General features: G+C 63.3%; 1 protein-coding gene across 1 annotated transcript in view; it reads left to right on the top strand.

Annotated features, from left to right (window-relative positions):
- Window positions 1-20193, top strand: part of RRBP1 (ribosome binding protein 1) — a 59355-nt gene extending 39162 nt beyond the window's left edge. The window contains exons 5-24 of the mRNA XM_060078378.1: window positions 2065-2217; window positions 2903-3021; window positions 4998-5151; window positions 6764-6902; window positions 8715-8884; window positions 9000-9034; window positions 11481-11571; window positions 12185-12277; window positions 14156-14248; window positions 14330-14410; window positions 14523-14612; window positions 15053-15145; window positions 15493-15564; window positions 16009-16104; window positions 16565-16648; window positions 18192-18299; window positions 18626-18709; window positions 18860-18958; window positions 19292-19435; window positions 19635-20193. Of these exons, the coding sequence (XP_059934361.1) occupies window positions 2065-2217; window positions 2903-3021; window positions 4998-5151; window positions 6764-6902; window positions 8715-8884; window positions 9000-9034; window positions 11481-11571; window positions 12185-12277; window positions 14156-14248; window positions 14330-14410; window positions 14523-14612; window positions 15053-15145; window positions 15493-15564; window positions 16009-16104; window positions 16565-16648; window positions 18192-18299; window positions 18626-18709; window positions 18860-18958; window positions 19292-19435; window positions 19635-19676 (2040 nt within the window). The 3' untranslated portion in view covers window positions 19677-20193. The remainder of the gene's footprint in view (window positions 1-2064; window positions 2218-2902; window positions 3022-4997; window positions 5152-6763; window positions 6903-8714; window positions 8885-8999; window positions 9035-11480; window positions 11572-12184; window positions 12278-14155; window positions 14249-14329; window positions 14411-14522; window positions 14613-15052; window positions 15146-15492; window positions 15565-16008; window positions 16105-16564; window positions 16649-18191; window positions 18300-18625; window positions 18710-18859; window positions 18959-19291; window positions 19436-19634) is intronic.
- Window positions 20194-21316: the final 1123 nt, after the last annotated feature.

Below are 21316 nucleotides of genomic sequence, written 5' to 3'. Positions count from 1 at the left end.
TTCCAGCTGTCATCTGCTTGGGCACCGGGGCCTCTGTCCCGAGGTGACACTCTGGGCTGGACCCCATCCTGTCCTCGCTCGGGCCCGAGAGGCTGGGCTCCGAATCCTCCATGGACAAGGAGACCCTCAGGGCCAGGTGCTCCAGTCCACGCCTCAGCCGCCTCGGGAGATTCTCGGTGCAGGGGCCCGCTTGGCCTGGGGAGCAGAGTGAGTTTCTGGGCTGGTGGCGTCGTGACGGTGCCTCCCAGCTCAGTCAGAAGAAGTGGGGCTCCGGTCCCCAGCAGCAGGCCTGTCTTTCAAGAAAATAATTCCGACCATTGCAAGTGAATTAAGAATTTGACAGACAGGAGGAGTCCTGGGATTCTGAGCTCCTAGAAGAAAGAGAAGCTGTGGAGGATGAAACAGATGCCCCGAGGAAAATCTGGCCTTTCTTTGCCATTAAAAAGCCCCAGGGGCAAAAGGAAGGGAAATCCCATTGAATCCTGGTGGCCTTGGGACCCTGTCCCAGGAGACTGGGACCTTTACACCCTGAGCCAGGTGGATGCCCAGAACTGCCCAAGGCCTGCTCAGGGTGGGGAAGGCCATCCCCAGACCAATGCTCAGCCTCCGGGCGTCTGGCATGGTGGGCGGAGGGCCACCTCTGTGTGGCCGTGATTCTTCATCAGGGGCTGGACCGTGTACTTAGGGCCCTCCATTCTGCTTGGGGTGGGGTGTTAGGCATGGGTCAGAGGAAGCCTGCCGGAGCCCTGAGTCCCCGCCGAGCAGCCAGTTCAGCCAGAGGAGGGGCGCCTCGCATACCATCCCTTCTGGGACCCTCGTGGGCCCACAAGGCCCCAGGTTCCTGCCCATCCTGTCACTTAGGGCTGCTCTCGGCCTTCGAAAGCGTGTCCTCCCCGAGGCTCTGTGAGCTCAGCTTCAAACCAGAGATGGGGAGCCTCGCCTTACTGAGAGGATTGAAGGAACGAGGCACATGCGTGTCCCAGAGTGGCCTCTGCCCCTGTGGGCCCTCACCCTGGGCACAGCCAGGAAGAGGATTGTCTTTGAAGAGCGGGGCCAGGGGTCCTGGATGGTCCCAGGGAACGCCAGGCATGCAGAGCTGCCCTGGCACCCAGTGGCCACCCGCTCAGCCGGGCCCTTCCCTGGCCTCCGGTTCTGTCCCATCTCAGACGGGAGGGACCGTCTGGCCCTTTGGGATAGACCTCCCTAGCATCCCGGCCTGGAGAAGAGGAGGCTCTCCCGCTTCTCTGGTCCACTGCCCAGGACGGGGAGGGGCCTTGAATCTCGTGGGACTTGGCGCCAGTCTGGCTGGAGGCCCCCTCGACAGAGAGCACCCCCACCCGGGGGCCAGTGCACGGGCCGCTCCTCACACTGTCACTTCCTGCTCCCCCATGGTTTCCGTCCACTGCCATTCCTTCTGTGATGATGGAGACCCCGTCCTTCGGCCAGCCCTTCCCACCCTGCTCTCTGCCCCTGCCTGAGGCTCTGGGTCCCCAGGCCCCGTGTCCCGTGTTCATTGTGGGCATCTGGCACTGACCGGAGCAGACATTCCAGGGATAGGACGGTGGACCGAGCGGCTGTCCACGGGGACCTAGGCCCTCCAGGAGTGGGCTGACCCCTCGGCCATCAAGCCTTGCTGCCTTGTCAGTCCTGACAGAGGTACTCAAGTAGAAGAGGGCGTTCCGGGGCCTGGCTGTCGGGGACTGAGCCAAACCAGGGTGTTGTAATCCCAGCAGGGTTCAGCCAGTGCCCCTGGAGAGCCCAGGGACAGGGTGCCACGTTCCCCAGCTCCTACCTGTATCCACTGCGCCCACTGTGTTCAAGGCCTGATGGCCAGCCCTCCACCAGTCAGGCCAGCAGGGATTCCGGGGGTCCCTCCTCATCCCCTGCTCGTTCTGGGCTGTGGCTGCTTGGGTCTGTCCGAGAGCTCAGGACGGGGGTCTTGTGGCTCTGCGGTCAGGCTTCTCCTGGCCCCAGGTCATGCTCCGGGTCATGATGGTCTTGGTTTCATCTCGTAAGCTGCCCCCGCCCGCATCACCGGCCTCTCTGCCCTCTGCTTTCTCCCAGGAGCTGGCAGCGGAAAAGGCCAAGGCAGCAGCCGGGGAGGCCAAAGTGAAAAGGCAGCTGGTGGCCCGGGAGCAGGAGATCACAGCCGTGCAGGCGCGCATGCAGGCCAGCTACCGGGAACATGTGCAGGAGGTGCAGCAGCTGCAGGGCAAGGTGGGCAGCAGGGCGGGCACGGGTGCCCGCGGGGGGGCCCTCACCATCGGGTTTGTTTGGGGGAGGGTTGTTTTACCTGGCCAGATGGTGTGTGTGTTTAACGTTAATAACCAGGAAGATGTATGTACATTTTAAAGAGGATTGTCTGAAAGCACTCTGGTCCCAAGTGGTCAGCACTGCATCCTTTTCCCTGGGGGCCCATGGGTCAAGTTCACAGCCTCTCCATGACCCTGGAGTCATGCCGGCTCCACCTCCTCCACTCGAGGTTGGGAGAACGCTGTAAAACAAGAGGCCCGAAAAACCGCACAGCCCCAGCGGAGGGCCGGGCCAGCCCTGGCCTGCACAGTCAGAGCCCTGCACTCCGCTCCCAGCGGGCTGCGCCACGGTGGGTCAGAGGGCAGGAAACGGGCATCTTCGGGGTAACCGTGGGCTGTGGCTTGCGGCCCTTCGCTGGGTCTCAGAGCCTCGGTCGGGCAGAGCGCACCAGCACCGTCGGGGGCTTTGGGCTGAGTGCTTGGCTCTGCTCTTTTCCGGCCCCTGTTCTGAGGGGGCCTCCCCACCTCGGGTAGAGAAGGCGGAGCCCTCCGGGCTTTTGTCTGCGGGCTGGGATCTTGCCGGCCTTGCTCCGACGTGGCTCTGTTTGTCAGGCCGAGCGGCCTCTGATGCCCCTTGGATGACCTTTCAGATCCGGACGCTCCAGGAGCAGCTGGAGAATGGCCCCAACACGCAGCTGGCCCGCCTGCAGCAGGAGAACTCCATCCTGAGGGACGCTTTGAACCAGGCCACGAGCCAGGTGGAGAGCAAGTAAGCCTTTCCTCCCTGGCCGGACCCCGGCACCTCCCCGAGGGCCCGGAGTGGGCAGGGTCCCTCTGTGAGCCTTCAGCACGTGGCCGGCGACCTCTCGTGTGGTCAGGCCCTGGGAGGGCGAGTGAGCTCCAGCCCGTGCCCAGCGTCCGTGTCACCAGATCCCCTCAGGTCCTGGCTTTGCTGGGAGAGCAGATACTTTTTCATGTCTATTATCACAGTGTCTTGCTTCTGGCCCAGAGTATCAGAGCCAGGCTGACCATCCAAGATGAGGGTCTGGTGTGGTGTGGGCCCTGCCGTGGGCCTGAGTGCCCTGATCCCCCTGGTCGGGTCTCCTGTGCAGGAGGGGACGTCTGCCGCTCAGGAGCTGAAGCCGGGAGGCCTCCGTGAGCTGGCAGAGGCCACTCCCCAGGGGGCAGGGCTCAGCCTCACCCTGTTAGGGACACTGTCTTCTGTGTCCCTGGTTTGAGCATCACCATCCCAGCAGGCTGGCCAGCAGGAAGCCCCACTGCATTTTCTCTTGGTTCCTGTTTCTTTGCCTTCTCTCGTCCGGGGTGTCCTGTAGGGATTTCTGGGGTGCTTGTTATCCCCAGAGCATCCCCTCTCCCCCAGAGGAGGCTGACGGGAGCAGAGAGAGCAGGCGCCCGTAGCGGGAGGGCAGGTGGGAAGAGTCGCCCACGAGCAGCACCAGGAGCGAAGCCTGTGCTCACAAGGCTGCTTTTCCTGGCGGCCCCGCTGACTCGGAGTGAGGTTGACGGCCACCCTCCTCGCTGGTCCCTTTTCTCAGGGGTCCCTGTCTTCACCTCCGTCCTGACCTGCTGGCAGGTTGATGGTCTGGGGCTGCGGTTTCCTCAGCAGTCAAGGCAGAAGGTGACCGTGGGGACGGAGGGACACTGGCTTCCTTCTCATGTAGGGTCCACTACAGGCTCCATCCTGGGGACAGCTCTAAAGCCTGGCCCTGAGTTGCGGCTGCTGACTCCATCAGCTTGCGGACACTCTGCCGTGGGGGACGGGTGTCCCCACATCCCTCCCAGAGCTTCATGTTGGTCCCAAGGGGCCACCCATCTGGCCTCCCACCCCCATCCCCATCCCCATCCCTGGTACCGGAGTCCAGCCTCGCGTGGGCTCCCCAGTCTCGAATCTTGGCCCTGGAAAGCGTGCACTGAGGGCCCCGCAGAGGGCTTTGGGGCGGCCTCCCCCGTGCAGACGGGGAGCCCACATCTCCCCTCCCCAGGCAGCAGGGCAGAGCTGGTCTTGGCCAGGTTTCCTGCCTCCCAGGGCTGCGGACCGTCTCCTCTGTCGCCTTCGCCTGGTCTGGTACTGTCCCTTGGCTGGACGGTCAGTCCTGCTGTAAAGCGGTGTCTTTTGTGCTGTGAAGGAGGCCGGACGCTGACGACCTCCTCATGCTGGGAAAGGCGGGTCCAGAGCTGCCCCTGTTTGCTGTCAGTCACATCTCCTTCCTTCCCTCCTGAAGCTCCTCGCCGGTCCTGAGACCCAGCTCTTGTGCAGCGTTGAGGGGTCTCGTGTAAAATGCTCCAGCCTCTTTCCCTGCCTGGCTGTGGTCCAGTTGGCCAGTGAATCCAGCGTGTGGACTCGAGCGGGCCGCTGGCCCCGGCCCTGCAGGGCAGCATCCCAGGGCTCATTTGGGCCCAGACCAGCCGTGAGGAATCAGCCACTTCTGTCAGGGGCTCCGTGGGCTGCTTTAGTGCACATTTTGCCCTAGGCTTTTGCTGGTCCCTCCACCGTGCTTGTTGTAAAACAGCATCTTCAACAAAACACGTCACACCCACGTGGCTGATTATATAGAGAGCCTCAGAAGGGCTCCAGGACTTGGGCATCTACTTAAGAAACAGCAGGTGCCCCAGAGGAAGGGCTCAGACCTCCGGTCCCATCTCCCCGGGCGGCTCTCGGGGCTGGCGAGAGCTGACTTGAGCCCTCTTCTGTCCGTCATGCGGGGCCTCCTGACTGTCTTGCAGGCAGAATGCAGAGCTGGCCAAGCTCCGGCAGGAGCTGGGCAAGGTCAGCAAGGAGCTGGTGGAGAAGTCGGAGGCCGCACGGCAGGAGGAGCAGCAGCGGAAGGCCCTGGAGGCCAAGGCAGGCGCCTTCGAGAAGCAGGTCTTGCAGCTGCAGGTGAGTTGGGGTGCAGCTGCCTCAGTGCCCGTGCATCCTGCCCACCAAGCTCTACGCACGGCCACCCTGGGGCCTCCCTTCTCAGCTGTGACTGTGACCGCAGTGGACCCAGGCAGGGCTGGGGCTGGAACCCTCGACCTTGGCCTTGTTAGTAGTGATACCTGGTCAGCATCGAGTGGGTGCTTTCTGTGTGCTAAGCGTTGTTCTGAACATTTACAAGCTTAACTCAGGTAATTCTCATTGTAACCTTATGGGGTAGATACTGTTATTATCTGTAATTTACCCAGAAGGAAATTGGAGGCACAAAGTTAAGCAACTCTGCCAGTTCACCCACAGCCAGGGTTTGAGCCCCAGGGCAGCCCCAGAGCAGTCACCGTCCCACACTTGCCACACCTGTGGGGTCACAGCTCCGGCCGCAGCCAGGCCAGCAGGCACAGCCTCTGGCTTCAAGGCCCAGTGGGTGTTCTTTCTCCTCAGCCTCTGGATGTGGCCCGGAAGCTCGTATTTTCCCAGGGGGACGCCTGTTGTCCAGAGGGAGGAAGACTGTCCCCTCCCTGCCCCATAGGCGCTGGGCAGCAACCAGTGGGGCCCCTCAGTCTCAGGGCCTCTCTGCTCATTGGCCTGACGAGTGCTGCGTCCCCCAGCTGGCCTGTTTCGGGGTAGGGTGACCGGGCGTGGGGCAGTTGTCATACCTCTGTGTGTGTAACTTCTCTGGAGGACAAGGAAGCCCTGGAGACCCACGCAGCTTTGCACCTGTTTCTGCTCAGTCACTGAAGCTCTCGGCTGTAGCATGTGGGGCAGTGGGGTTGTTTTATGGAAGGGACTAGAACGACAGACACGAAGTTGTAAGACTGATGTGTGTGTACCTAAGAACAGGCACAGAGAAACAAAGTTCGGATTGTTTGGCTGGAATTGAGATGGATAATTTGGTGTAAAGTAGGTCCACCCTGAGCAGTGAGATCAGAGCCCCTGGGGAGGGCCTGGCGGTTATGTTCTGAAGGCTGTCGGGTGGTCCTGGTGCTTCTGAGGCTGGAGCCTTCACTGTGGCGCCCGGGTTGTCACCATCACTGTAGCCAGGAAGCCCCAGGCCGCGAGCATCTCCTCCCTCTGAGGTCACAGAGTCCCCGTGGTATTGATCGTGAGGCCCGGATTTCAGAGCGGCAGCTTCCCCACCTGTAATGTGGGTGTGGTGGTGGTACCTGTGTCTTGGGGTGGCTGGGGATTAACCACACTGACACACATGGATGCCTTGCCCAGAACTGCTTAACAACCATATGACCTTTACCAGGCCCCCTCGGGAAATCTCCAGCTCAGGCTGGATGTTTAGCGTGTAGGAAGCCTCTCCCTGCGCCACACTCAGGTGAAAATGGGCCTTTGCCTTTCTGGGACTGTCCTGCATTCACCTGAGGCCTCTTCCCCAGGAACCCGCTCTTCAGGGTCCAGGGTGGCCTCTTGGCCTTTTCTAGCAGGTGAACTGACCTGGAAATCCAGGAGGCTTATATAAGTCACCGGCACAGGATGGCAGGGTGTGAGGAACTCTAGATGGCAGAGCCGGCTGAGGGCCCACCTCCTGCCGCGTCCTCCCGGCCCTCCTCCCTCTGCCGGCCCCCAGGCGTCTCACAAGGAGAGCGAGGAGGCCCTGCAGAAGCGCCTGGATGAGGTCAGCCGGGAGCTGTGCCGCTCGCAGACCAGCCACGCCAGCCTCCGGGCGGACGCCGAGAAGGCCCGGGAGCAGCAGCAGCAGATGGCTGGTGAGGGCGGCGTAGGGGCCGGCTCCGTGGTGGCGGGGGGCGAGGGCAACCGGGACCCCCGACTCCCCACCCGTCAGGGGACGCGCCGGGGGTGCCCGGGGTCAGGCCTGGGCTGCGGAGGACTGGACGTGGGGGGCGGGGCCTGTGGGGGTGTGGCCTGTGGGGGCGGGATATGGGGTGGGGCGTAGCCTGTGGGGCGGGATACGGGGGCGGGCTCGAGGTGGAAGATGCTGCCGCTTCGGCCTCACTTGCTGTGGGGCCCACCTGGGGCTGTGATGCTCCTGGGGCTGCTGCCGGCCTTCTCTTCCAACCCAGTCAGGCCTAGAGGCCAGCCAGATTTGGAAGGTGGGTTTATGGTCCTCGTGTGCTCACAAGTCACCTTCTCAAACGGGAGGTGGTGACGAAACCCAGGGCACCAAGGGCCCCTAGAGGAGCAGGGCAGACCGTGCCGGTGAGGGCTCACCGGTACTTCTGGAGCCACTGCTGGGGGCTGAGCACCCATGTGGGTGCCCGGGGCTTGGCCGGGAGTGAAGCAGCGGGCTTGGGGCCGTGTTCCAGCAGGAGAGACGGGCACAGTAGATGGATCCATGTCGACAGACTTCAAGTAGGCAGCGTGACCGAGAGCAGGTCCTAGAAACGGCAGGCTGTGTCTGTGAAGGGCCAGGCAGTAAGTCCTTTGGGCTTTGAGGCCAAACGGTGTTTGTCACAACTGCTCAGCTCTGCTGCCACAGTGCCAAGGTCACCCTAAACAGACAGGCCTGGCTGCGTGCCAGTAAAGCTTTATTTTCAAGAACAGGTGGTGGGCTGGGTTGGCCCAAGGGCCTAGTTTGCTGACCCCTGCTATGACGGGCCAGGTGTGGCTTTGAGTGGTCAGGGGAGGCCTCTCTGGGGAGAAGGGGGTGTTTAAGCCCGAGGTCTGGACGATGGGAAGAGGCCAGCCTCACAGACACCGCGAAGGGGCCCCTGAGAATGGGAGTGAACTTGAACTTGGCCTGTACAAGAAACAGACGCAGGTCAGCAAGCGAGACTGGAGAAGAAGGCAGTGGCTAGTGTGGGGTAGACGGGCAGGGCCGGGTGACCCTCCTTTGAAGAGTTCAGGGGCCGTGTGGAGTGATGAGGGGGCTGGGAGCGTGGGCAGGGCTGGCGGGATCCCATCTGCACTTCTGGATGCTCTGGCTCCGGGTGGGGACCAGGGATGGGGCCTTGCAGTTGTCGGACCAAAGGCACCTGGGCCAGGCCCAGGCAGCCATGGAGGCGCTGGTGGATTCGGCAGGCAATGGACGTTGGATCCACAGGCCTGGTAGATGAGTGAGAGGCGGGGGCACAGGAAAGCAGAACAGCCACAGCGAGGGGACCAGGAGGCCTGAGCAGAGCTGCGTGTGGACGTGGCCGGCGTCTGAGCCCGGGCTCGGGGAGGAGACCCGGGCCGGGCCGCCGTTCGGAGTCAGACACACGTGGAGGACTTTCAGAGCCGTGGTGGGGCTTAGCGGCGGTCACCGAGGGAGGACACGCTGAGGCGCCCCCCTGGCCCTGGTCTCAGCGACGTGAGCCCATCTCCCAGAGAGCAAGGCTTTAGAAACTGCAACAGGAGCCCATTCAGTTTTCCATCTTTTCCTGAGTGATCCAGGGGCGTTCTGTTCTACCCTAGTGAGTCCTTGAGAAGGAAGCCAGGCTGTGACTTTCTCCACCAGCTAACGGGACACCCAGGGGTCAGGGGAGAGCCTGGAAGCCCGCGGGCATGCACTGGGCAGCATGGGGTGCCTGTGCGGGCCTTCCCCACACCCTGCTACCCGCCGGCCTCCCTCCCCGCAGAGCTGCACGGCAAGCTGCAGTCCTCCGAGGCTGAGGTGAGGAGCAGGTGTGAGGAGCTGAGCAGTGTCCACGGGCAGCTGGACGAGGCCAAGGCGCAAAACTCACAGCTCACGGAGAGGATCCGCTCCATCGAGGCCCTGCTGGAGGCGAGCCAGGCCCGGGACGCCCAGGTCAGCTGCACCTCCTCCTGGGGGTGCCCCCCCCCACCCCACAGGGGCCCTGCCCTGATGACTTGTCACGCGAGGTGGTCTCGTGGTGACCGCAGGGCTCTGTCTCTCGTTCCAGGCCAGCCGAGAGGAGGCCGACCAGCAGCAGGCCCGGTAAGAGGAGGCAGGGGCCGTGGCCTGGGTGTGGGGGTCCCAGGGAGGAGCCCTCTGAGAGGCCCTGCCTTTCCCTATCCCTCCAGTGACCTCGAGGACCAGGACAGGCTGGGCAGGGAAGAGGGCACCTTGCAGGGAGCTCCTGCCTCGAGGAGCGAGGCTGTGGGGAGAGTGGCTGTGCCTCGGCAGGGGGATGGGCCTCTTGCTGTCCATCCGTCCATCTATGCATCCATCCATTCTTCTCTGCCCAGGAAGGACCAGCTGGTCAGGGTGTTCTCTCCACGTCCACAGGGCGAGGGAATTTAGGGGCTGAAGTCGTAACCCAAACGGGAAAGTGGTTACGTGCCCAGAGTGGAGAACCCGGGAGGCTGCCCGGGCTTTTGCACGGATCTGGGATGCGGTGTGGTTCACAGCTGATCAGGTCACAGGGTTGATGCTGGGTAACTTCAGTGGCCCAGCCCCAGGCCTGCTCGGACTGTGTGTTTGTTGTTGCTAAGATCCGGTGGGCTCCTCAAGCCAGGGGCCTGGAAGTCCTAGGACCGTTGGCTCCGGGTGTGTGTCCCTCAGCAGATGCCCATGAGCTCGGGGGGTGGTCCTGGCTGCCGTGGCTGGGGGTCTCCAGGGCAGCCACGTGGAATGAAGCGTGCCGGTGGTCGGTCATGTCCCGGGTTGTCCACTGACCAACCTCCCTTGTTCCGGCTGTTGCTGCCAGTGAGTCCCCTCCCCAGCGCTTCCCCAGGCCACGGCCCATGTTCCATGGCGTTCGGCTCGGGTTTGGGGAAGGAAGCCGGCCTCACGGAGGCCCCAAAGCACCTTGCTGGAGACTCAGAAGCAAACCCTCTCCATGCACCTTTCCAGAAAGCTTTGGGCAAACTTTGTTTCTCATGGTACTTGCCAGGGTAGAGAGGGTGTGTTTGTTTAGCGTTTTGCTCCTTATATTTTACGATCAGATTCTTGGACGGCGTAGCTAATTATTAGTTACCTAAGTCATGTTGCAAGCAGGGTTGATTCTAGCTTTTTGCATCATGTAGATGTTTGGCAGAATTAGGGTTTTTAAAAATTTTCTTTCTCAGACTGTTTATCTGGAAGTTGTGTCTAGGCCAGGCCATCGTGTTCTGGGGTGGAGATGAGTGATCCAGCCCCAGATGTTCTGGAACTCGGTCAGTAGCTACCAAGGGGGGTGACTGTCAGCGTGTCCTTGCCGCCGGCCTGCTGTGCCTTCTTCCTCAGGGCCTCGTGCCTTTGGGGATGCTCTTGCAGGGGTGTGCAGGGGGCCAGCGCTGGTGCAGAATGCCGGCGGCTTGAGGAGAAGCTGTGAGGGGTCCCAGTGGAGCTTTGAGGGTGGGGTCAGGTTCTGTGGCCTGAAACCAACATCTAAGAAGTCGACAGCCGTCTTCAAGGCCACGTGCAACCGGTACTTAGAACGAAAATGAGATGGTGCTCGGGGGCGTCAGGGTGGGCAGCACGCACAGCCTCGCTGAGGTGGTTTGGTCCTCATGCTCCTCCTTAGCGTGGTGTACTGCCGGCCCACGGTGAGAAATACGAACCTGTCCCCCCCGGGGGCATCCTCAGACGGGCTTCCTCCTGCTCCCAGAGGGGCCCTGCTGTGCTGCTTCAAGTCGGCATTGGCGGCTTCTGGATGTCAGCTTTTATGCGACCCCGGGGCTTCCCTGTCCTAAATCTTAACGCAGAAGGTGACGTATTAAGTGTCCATTTGAAGCGTCTTCCTCGGAACAGCCAGAGAAGTTCCAGAGCGTCCACCCCTCGCTTTCCGGGTGATGGGGTGGACGGAGCCGCAGGGCCTAGAGTCCGGAGAGAAATGTGAAAAGATGGCCCCCCCGGCCTGCCAGCTGCACGCATCCGGGGTCGTCTCGGGCTCATTCCCTGGAGCCCGGGCGCAGGACTGAGGGGGAGCCTTCGGGTCTCAGCAGAGTTAGGTTTTGGACACAGGACGGTCCCAGCGCCAAGAGCAGGGATGCACTTGATGGGAGTGCAGGCCACGGTGCCACCCGAGCCTCCGGCCCCGGCGTCCTCCGAGGAGGCCCAGCCCAGTCTCGAGGGCAGCTGTGGCCGCAGGGAAGGGCCAGCCGACGCGTGCTGCGGGACAGAGTGGGGCCAGGCTCAGTTCACCAGAAGAAAGAGCATCTGAAAACCTGACTGTCCAGGGCACGTCCCCGCGCTGGCCGTTGTGGCAGCTCTGACCGCTGCCATCCCCGCAGCCAGTGTCACCAAGTGGGACTCCGCTGGTCTCTGGGCCCCCAGCCCTCAGAGGAGGGGCCACGGTGGCTGCTGAGGCTCCCCTGAAGCCTGTGCCGGCTTCGGGAGGGGACTGACTGCAGCCCCAGGCCCCACGGGTGTTCTGGGGCAGAGGAAGGGGCCCCGAGACAGGGCCTGTGGCGGCCGCGGGCCCTTGGAGCCCGGCAGTGACGCCGCCATCCCCCCTCAGCCTCATGGAGCTGGAGTCGCAGGTGTGGTGTCTGGAGAAGGAGGCCACGGAGCTCAAGGAGGCAGTTGAGCAGCAGAAAGTGAAGAACAATGTGAGTGTCGAGGGGCTGCCTGCCGTGTGGATGGGGAGGGGCCTCGGGGCCTCTCCTTGTCCCTTCCGGCTGCTCCCCGTGGTGGGGCTCAGGGGTCCTGACTCCCACTGGGTTGGCTTGGTCACGTGGTCACCTTGGTCATGTGGTCACCTGGTGTGAGGAGGGGGGCTGTAGGGCGCCTCCTCTGCGGTGGGCGCATGGGAGCCTCGGCTGCGTCCCCCCGACCCGGGCTGTGCCCCCAGACCCCACCCCCACCCCTGACGCGCGCGCGCGCGCGCACACACACGCGCGCACACACACGCACGCGCACACACACACACGCACGCGCGCGCACACACACACACACACACACACACACGCCGTGCCTCCCTGGGCCTGGCTGGGCCAGAGCCGGCCGTTTGGTGGCGGACCCTTTTCCCACTGAAGAGCCGGCAGATCCCCGCTGCCCGCAGATGAGTCTCCCTGAAAGGCGCCCGGGGGCCCCAGCTACCCGAGAGCAGCCTGGCTCCAGTGCTGCCCGGGGTGGCCTGTGAAGTCCAGAGATGGGTCGGAGAGGGCTCACCCGCCCGGCGGAGACCAGCCTGGCTGTTGACCGTCTCCCTTCTCCTCCCAGGACCTCCGAGAGAAGAACTGGAAGGCGATGGAGGCTTTAGCCTCGGCCGAGAGGGGCTGCGAGGAGAAGCTGCGGTCCCTGACCCAGGCCAAGGTCAGCGTTGGCCTCGGGCTCGCCTCGGTCTAGCAGCTCAGCAGACCACACAGACTGCGTGCAGGGCAGCCCCAGCCTCAGGGCGTCTCAGAAGTCCACCCAGGGCCCGGCCACTGCATCTTCCTGCCCGCCCTCCTGCCCTCCCGCTGCGCATTTCTCCCCGAGATGCGGGGAGTGGTGAGCCCTTGTCTCCTGCTTCTCAGCTGGGCCTTTTGCCCTCGGAGGCCATGGGGGCCCCGAGATGGGTCTGTTCATGGACTTGCTCATGTTATTCTCCCCTGGTGTTTGTCTGCTTTCTCAGGCCCCCTGCGGTCCTGGCCCAGGGGCTCTGTGATTGAGCTTTGGGGGAAGGACAGTCTTTAGTAGCAAGCACTCAGGCCCAGGTCGGGGGAGCTCAGGTGGGTCAGTGTCCAGGGCCCTGGCCGGGACATGGTCTGCAGCTGCAGCACGAGCAGGCGGGGCCTCACCACCAGCTTTGGCCAGGCCTGCCCTCCCTCTCCCTCCCCCACCCCAATGCAGAATTAATGTCTGTCCTATTATCATGAGCTTTGCAGCAACTTTCACAAGCCCCCCAGGAAGCCTGAGGGTGTGTCAGATGAGGCCTCCGAGAGGCGGAGCTGGGGAGCCGTGTGGAGCTACACTTAGACTCCCCAGAAGTGACCAGGGCGCCTGTCTGGCCTTTCTGTGGCAAATGCAGAAGCTGTGACCAGAGGTGTCACCTGACTTGTTTGTGGTCACACAGCCAGATAAAGACAGGGAGCTGGCCACTGGGTCCTCGGCCCTTGTTTGGACTCCCATGACCCCGGCACCTGAATGGTGGTCACGAGGTCGGGGGCCCACAGCAGGCCATGGATCAGCGGGTGAGCGAGAAGGGTCGGCTTCTGAGACTCAAGTCCAGGCATGTGGTGTTGTGGTCAGGCTGGGCATCCATCTGCCGGCCATCCATCCCCCCGCGGGCCCCAAATCACAATACAAGAGCCTCACTCCCGGCTCGAGTCCGGGAGCTCCTAGTGCTGCTCCAGGTCTCGGGCCCTGAGGGGCAGGCAGCAGGCTCAGCCTGCTGGGGACGGGTGACCAGATGGGACTTTCAGCCAGAAATCTCTTGCACCGCCCTGCCGCCCCCAGGGTGTGGGGAGGGGTTATCTGTCCCCAGGGACAGTGCAGTCCTTCTCGCCTTTGCTTATGGCTCCTTCCCTCTTTCTTGGGCTCCTTTTTCTTGCGTTGAGTGGGAGCATCAGGGAGGGTGGCGGGGGTTCTGGCCAGCGCGGCTGCAGCAGGGGGCCCAGGAGCTTTCGGAGAGCCGAGACCCCGACCTGCCTCATCCCCTCAGCACGTGGGAGCCCTGATCCTCCCGCCCCCAGGTTGCAGAAGCTCCTGACCCTGGTGGCCGCACGTCTCCTCTGTGCTCCCCGCCCCCCATATGCACGTCTCCTCTGTGCTCCCCGCCCCCCATATGCACGTCTCCTCTGTGCTCCCCGCCCCCCATATGCACGTCTCCTCTGTGCTCCCCGCCCCCCATATGCACGTCTCCTCTGTGCTCCCCGCCCCCCATATGCACACACTCAGAAAGAAAACCTGAGTCTGAGTGTCTGCTGGGAGGCGTCCGCGAACCTGCACGTCCCGTAGGGGGTGCTGCCGTCCCCCTTCCTTAGAGCTGAGTTTGTTTTAAGTTGTCCAGGCCTGGGGTGGGGTGGCTGGAACTTGACTGCTAAGGTTAGACACACCCCCGCCCAGCCGGCCCCACGGAGCCACCATTGGTCTCCTCCGATCCTTGTCCCTCCCCTGAAGGGCTGAGGACATGGTCCTGGGGTGAAACCCCCGGGGCTGCCCTAAGCTCCGTGGCTGACCACCCTCATGCCCCACCTGCCCTGCCCCCAGGAGGAGTCCGAGAAGCAGCTCAGCCTGACGGAGGCCCAGACCAGGGAGGCCCTGCTGGCCCTGCTCCCGGGCCTCTCTGCCCCCACCCACCAGGTAGGAGGGGAGGCAGCTCCCGGGGAACCCCTGTGCGGGTAGGGGGCATGTCCCGCCTGACCTTGAACGTTTTTGTCGCAGAATTACGCCGAGTGGCTGCAGGAGCTCAAAGAGAAAGGCCCAGAGCTGCTGAAGCAGCCACCAGGGAACACGGAGCCCTCGGTGAGTGCGGCCGCTGTCACTCGCACCCTGCCCTGTCCGCGGGATGGAGGGTGCCTGGAGCCAGCCATCGGGTTTTGGCTCAGCAGGCCCCTGTCCTGCCCTCCGCCCTCAGGACCTGGCTGCCAAGCTGAGGGAGGCAGAGGAGACACAGAGCAGCCTTCAGGCCGAGTGCGACCAGTACCGCAGCATCCTGGCCGAGACGGTGAGGCCAGGGCTCTGTGACCTTGGGCGAGTCACTGCCCCTCTCTGGGCCCAGTTTCTTTGGCTGAACGGTGAAGGGTGTGAGCTCAGGTTAAAGGTCTGGGTCCCAGTCTGGGAAGGGATAGGGCAGCGTTCGGCTTGAATCCGCTTTCCTGCGACTCCAGGGGCCACGCTCGCTCAGCCTCCCGCTGCGATGGCCGGTCCTGGGTCCCCTGTCCTGGGCCGCTGAGGCCCACCTGGTGCAAACCCACCGGAGATGAGAGTCCTGACAGCCTTGTTTGCACACCGGCCGGGGGCCCCCCTCCAGAACTGTACCCCCTCCTCCCCAGTGCGCCGGCCGCACTGGGATCCGAGCCGGGTGGTTGCAGGGGGTTGGGGGGAGCCACGGGTTTGTGTGTGGCGGGGGGGGCCTCCAGGCCCTGCTCAGTGCCGTCCCCGCAGGAGGCCATGCTCAAAGCCTTGCAGAAGAGCGTGGAGGAGGAGGAACAGGTGTGGAAGGCCCGGGTGAGCGCCACGGAGGAGGAGCTCCAGAAGGTACGGGACGGCCCCCAGTCTCCCCAGGGCCCCCCTTCCCTCGGAACCCAAACTCCACTCCCTCAGAATGCCATACAATCCAGGGGGAACGCCCACGGGGTTATCGGGGTCACTTGGGAGTCACGTTTGCTGGGTTTTGGTGATGCCACATACAGTGTCATTGCGGAATGACCGACAGCTGAGGAATGGTTTCAAGGAGGACCCCCCCCACCGACCAGCCCCACTCCCAAGGAAGAGGCTGCTGGTCACACCTGGGGGTGGGGGGGGCACCACAGGGTGGTGGGGTGCATCCCGGGACGGACCCCCGGGGCTCGTGCTTGACGGCGCTCCCCCTTCTTGCTCTGTAGTCGCGGGTCACAGTGAAGCACCTCGAAGAGACTGTGGGGAAGCTGAAAGGGGAACTTGAAAGTGCCGACCAGGTGCGTGCGGGCGCTGTCCAGGGGGCTGCCGTCCTGCTGCAGAGACTCCTCTAGCAGCTTTCCTTCCCCGACCGCGCGTCCCTGCTTGTCCTTAATGAGCCGTTACGACCTCGGGGTGGCTGGGCCCCGGTGCACCATGGCTTCTGCCGTGGCCTCATGAACCGTGGGAGGGTTGCCGGGTGGCCCCGCCGCACTCCGCACCCTCCTTGCAAGTAAATCTAAAAGCTGCTGAGGTCTGAGAACACGTGCGGCCCAAGGGTGCCTCTTCAGGAGGTGTTTGGCCTGGGGGGCACCCCCTGCCTGGCCTCAGTTGGCTCGTAGCCCTCAGGCCACGAGGGCCCCTCTCAGCCCTTGACCCAGGGCCTGGTGGCCCCAGCGCCCTGTCCCCATGGCCCGGGCCGTCCTGCTGGCCGGCTTGAGGCTCCTGATGTGTGTCGTGTCCAGGTGAGGGAGCACACGTCACATCTGGAGGCCGAGCTGGAGAAGCACATGGCGGCTGCGAGCGCCGAGTGCCAGAACTACGCCACGGAGGTGGCAGGGGTGAGTGTCCCAGCGTGGGTGGGCCTGGTGGGGGCCCCGTGGCCAGGGCAGGGGGCAGCCAGGTCAGCCTGGCAGCGAGAGGATCTCTCTACCCGGTGTGGAGACACCATCTCTGTGGGGAAGGCATTTAAATCTGACAGTGCTTTCTGATTCGGGGAGCAGAGAGCACAAGCCTGGCACCCCCGATCCTGGTTCGATCTCTGACTTCTGGCCTCGCTTTGCAAAAGACAATCCACAAACGTTTGTGAAGGCCTGAGACTAGCGTGTACTGAACACGATCCTTCCTCTGTCTTCAAAAAAGAGCAGAAGCTCCCGGGGGCCTGCACCCACCCCTCCCCCACGCCCCGCAGGCTCTCCGGGTGGCGTATGTGGATGTGCTTGGTTGGGTGTGAGGTGCTGACTCACCGGAACTGGCTCTCTCTTCTTTTCTCCCACCACCCGGGTCTGTTTTCTGTCCAAGTTGAGGCAGCTTTTATTAGAATCTCAGTCTCAGCTGGATGCAGCCAAGAGTGAAGCCCAGAAACAAAGCGACGAGCTTGCCCTGGTGAGCGAACTGGTGCGGCCGGCGTGTGCCCTGGGGTCGGGTGTGTGTGTTTCTGTGTCCCGTCAAAGGGGGCGTGCGCCGGTCTGTGCTGGGCCCGGTGTGGACGGCCCCTCACACGTTTGCTCCATGCTGCACACTGGGCCTGTGGCTGCTGGGACCACGGGGCTCCGGGTCTGCACTGGGAGCTCTGGGGGGGGGGAGGAGTCCTTATGCCCCGTGGCCTTCTGTGGGACTAGGGTCCTTCTTCTGGGACTAGGGTCCTTCCTCACCCAGCGGTGGCTCAGGTCAGGTCAGTCAGATCTGCGGTGTGCGGGGCGGCCTGCTGCACACTGGGCGGTACCAGGTGACCTGTCCGCAGCCGCGCGGAGCTCCCAGCCACGCAGGGGCCTCTGGTTCTTACGGTTTTCAGCCTTGATGTGTCTCTGGTCCCCGCTCCTTGGCCAGGTCAGCCTGGCCTTGTGGGGGGGGGGGCACTGGTTCCAGTACCAGCCCATGAGGCCACAGACACAGTCCGTGTGATCTGCACGGTCTTTCATTAAATAACGAGTTGGCTGTTAACACTGAGCCACCGGCGGGGGTAGCGGGGTGTGTGTGTGTGAAAAACGTACGTGTCTGGCTTTCTGCGAGGAGACCCAAGGTCTGGTCCGGGGGGCTGGCGTTCCCAAAGCAGCATCCACCGAGCAGCCCCCTTGCTGGGCACACGCTCTGGCTCCGCGGGTGCCCCCTCCGGTCGTTCAGGCCTGACCAGGGACCATCGCCCCCGAGGGCAGGTGCCGAGTCTGAGGGCCACTCTCCAAAGCCGTGTCCCAGCCGGGCCTGGGCCACATGCAGAGGACACGCCCCGAGTTTCTCCTCGTCACTGGCCTCTGCGGTCTGGTGTTGACCTTCGGGGCTGTTGGCAGGAGGAAAGGACTTGGAGGGTCAGGCCCCACACACTTGGGGCGCCCCTTACGGGGCGGCTGTCAGGCCCCCCCAGATCTCCGCTGGGAACCTTCACCCAAGCTTTGTGGGTGACACTGCTACCCCTTCAGATTTGAGGCTCAGTGGTCTGGGGCTTAGGGCCCCCGGCAGTGGAGCTCAGGGGTGAGGGGACCTTAAGAGGTAAGAGTGTCAGCTCATCGGGGACCCCACAAAAGGCCCTGATGGGGGACCGCATCCAGGAGGGCAGCGGGAGGTAGGCGGCGGTATCCGCACCAAGCCCACCGGCCGCCTGCCGTTCTTCAGGTTCCGTAGCCCCGTGCGTACCGCATCCTTTGGGGGTCATCTGGCTTCCAGCGCTGGGGGCTCCGTGCCGCTGGCCTTGCCACGGAGCATGCATGTGGGGTCAGCCCGGCCCCTTGGCCGCAGTCTGGCTCGGGTGAGGGCTCGGGGTACGAGCTCTCCTGCCCCAGGGAACCTGCATGGGAGCCAACACGGGCCACAGTTTTCAGAGCAGGTCCCCCGTGGGCTTCGGCTGCTGAGAACACCTCCCGTCCTCCTGCGGGCGTGCGAGACGGGCGTGCATCCAGCTACATCAGGCACAAACCCACCCTCCCTGTTCCAGGTCAGGCAGCAGTTGAGTGAGATGAAGAGCCACGTAGAAGATGGTGACGCAGCCGGGTCCCCGGCTGCCCCCTCAGAGGCCCCCTCAGCAGAGCAGGACCCCATCGAGGTTAGGGTGGTGAGCCCGTCCCCAGGTGTCCGTCACTGACCGCCGTGTTGGAGGGCAGGGACAGCAGCCTCTGCTCTGGCCACTCGCAGCTCCCGGCCCCACTGCCCAGACGCCTGACTCCTCAGGACGCCAGAGTGGGAGGGGGGCGGGGGGCTGGGGCATCACTTGTGGCCCTTGCCCTCCAGACCCCTGATTTGGGCGGCGGCTGCCCAGAGGGCCCTGGGCCCAGCCAGAAGATGTGGCCCCAGGTCTCAGGCGGCCCGGAGCCCTGGGTGCCCAGGAGGGTCCGCCCCAGGTTCGAGCATATTTGCGGTGTTTGCACGCAGCTGAAGATGCAGCTGGAGCGGACGGAAGCCATCCTGGAGGACGAGCAGATGCAGCGGCAGAAGCTAACGGCCGAGTTCGAGGAGGTCAGGCTGCCCCGCGCTGTCGGGGCTTCTCTGGGTCAGGGCGGCGGGTCTGGGGGGTCGAGCCGCGTCCCATCCCAGGGGGTGTCGCTGCGCCATCGTCACCCGCCTCCTGTCCGCATGGGGCCTGACCCGCCGCCCCGCCCTGTCCAGGCTCAGCTCTTGTCGAGTCGTCTGCAGGGAGAGTTGGAGAAGCTCCGCTGCACCAGCGCCCTCGGGTCCTCAGAGGCGGAGGAGGCCACGCGGCTCAAGGTACAAGGTTCCCCCTTGTCACCCCCGGAGGCCCCTCGGGCAGCGTCCAGCCTAATTTGGAGGTTGGCGAGGTCAGGGGGATCCCTAAGTCTCCAGTGTCACAGCTGGAGGCCACCAGTCAGTGTGACGATTTAAATCAAGTAGAACTGAAACTGAGCTTCTCCGTCACCCTGGCCACAGGGCAGGTGCTCAGCAGCCAGTGCCCGACCCTGAAGCACAGCCCTGTGACCCGGAGGCCTCGTCCTCACACCCTCGGCCCCACGGGCGCAGCCAGGTGGCCTTCCTGCTGTGCGTCACGTGAAGGCTGATCCCCTTCAACACTCTGACCCGCAGGAGAGACTAGAAAAGGAGAAGAAGTTAACCAGTGACCTGGGACGCGCGGCCACCAAACTACAGGAGCTTTTGAAGACGACCCAGGAGCAGCTGGCAAAGGAGAAAGACACGGTGAAGAAGCTGCAGGAGCAGCTGGACAGACCAGTGAGTGCCGCCGGCCATCCCTCGGGGGTTGGGCAGGGCTGGGCGCCCCGGGATGCCTGGACGCTGTCCTCTGCCCCACCAAGCCCTCGGGCGCCTCCTCCAGCCCCAGGGGCCTCTCAAGGTGGAAGGTGGTAGGTAGGGTGGTGTAGGGACGAGGACCCTAGGCCCAGCCTGCCCCTCCCCTGCCCTCTGTTCACAGGAGGCCGGCAGCAGCAGCTCGAAGGAGGGAACCTCTGTCTGAGCTTCCTGCAGAAAAAGACGTCACTGTTCAACTTACCAAAATGCCTTACACATTCCTGACCAATAAACAAACCAACACAGCGTTATCTGGGCCCAACTTGGGTAGCTCTGAGAAGCCATAGAGACGAGAGTCTCTTAGCACCAGACGTAGCTCTTCCAGACCCCAGTTTGTAAAAGCATCTTTGTCACATTCGATAAACACTATTCCCTAGGACCGGCCCCGGACCACCGGCCAGCAGACGCCAAAGCCCTCAGCAGCTGTGTGACAGACCCGGGTGTGTGCTAGGGGGCTGGGACCTTGGGGTGTGTATGTCAATCAATCAGTGCAATTGTTGTGTCTTTTGTGGGGTTGGTCGGGCGATGGGCGGTCCGGGTGGTGAGTCCTGAAGGCTGCAGCGCAGACTGTAGGGTCACAGCCCAGCAAGGCAGCAGTTCTCACCCCTGGAAGACGTTGCCACCACAACTGATGTGTGACCTCCTGGATGTTGATGCCATTAAAACCTGCGTGTCGCCCGGCACTTCGGGAGAGAGTGAGTGTGGTTTCTGGTCCCCCCGCGCTTTCCTCACCCGGGCCGTGCCCACCGGGCAGGATGAGGGAGCAGGGCCTGTGACACCTGGTGGCCAGATGCCCTGTGGGCGCCACCCTGAGGAACTGAGGCGGTTCCCTAGCAGGGCTGTGGGCAGCCTAGGCTGTCATGTGAAGCGAGTCCCAGGAATGAACACGGACCTGGGCAAGCATCCACGCCGCAGGAGGGCTGGCCCAGGGTGGGGGGCAGGCAGCTGAACTTGGGGTGATCCTCGGACCCACTGTGTTCTGAGGGGCCCACAGAATCTTTCTTTGGTCAGGAGGTGTGTCAGGGGCTTTGTAAGGAACCTGGAGCTCAAGCAAAAAAAAAAATGGATTTAGAGGCAGGGTGGCAGGAGCAGCTGCACCAACCTAGGAACAGAAGGTGAATCGGAGCAACCCTGGGGGTCTCGCTGGTACTTTCAGCTCAATTCCAGGGCCCATAATCCTAGGAGAGGGGGCTGATGGGCTGAACTTAGACTGCAGATACAGCCAGATGGAAGGGAGGGTGGTGCTCCCAGGGAAAGCAGCTGAGTGCTAGGGGTCTCACCACCTGCTTGAGAAGCTCTGCATCCCGTGCATCGCAGTGGGGGGTTTGACTCCTCTCTGGGGTGGTTGTCACCTTGGGGAGGGAAAGATCAGGGTGCTGCCCAAGGCCCCATGCGAGCCACTGCCAGAGGCCGGGCAGTGCTGATCTCAGTCTGCACAACCAAGACCTGGGCCTGGCTTTCAGGGGCACTTGGTACACGGGCCACCTGCCCCTGCTGTGTGGCACTTGTATGTTGCACCTGTGTTGGGATCAGGGTGCTGGACATTCTGGGATGGTTCCCCATAGATGTGAGCGGAAGCTGGAGTTCAGCACAGAGGCGTTGTCAGGGAGGAGGGGTCAAGGCCAAGGGGACAGTGGTGCAGAGGCACACAGGGTGAGTGTCTGGGAGGACCCTGTGTAGCTGGGTCATGAAGTCAAGGGGTCTAGACAGGAGGGCACCGAGAGCCACTGAGGGGGACAGTCATACCTGTCCTGGAACTCTGCAGGGGGCTAAAGTGCAGAGGGAGCCCGCGGGACGCAGGACACA

Source organism: Mesoplodon densirostris, chromosome 16 (genome assembly GCF_025265405.1).
Source record: "Mesoplodon densirostris isolate mMesDen1 chromosome 16, mMesDen1 primary haplotype, whole genome shotgun sequence".
In the NCBI taxonomy this organism is placed as follows: Eukaryota; Metazoa; Chordata; class Mammalia; order Artiodactyla; family Ziphiidae; genus Mesoplodon; species Mesoplodon densirostris.
Note: the sequence above shows the minus strand (reverse complement) of the source record. Positions and strands in the feature narration are given on the sequence as shown.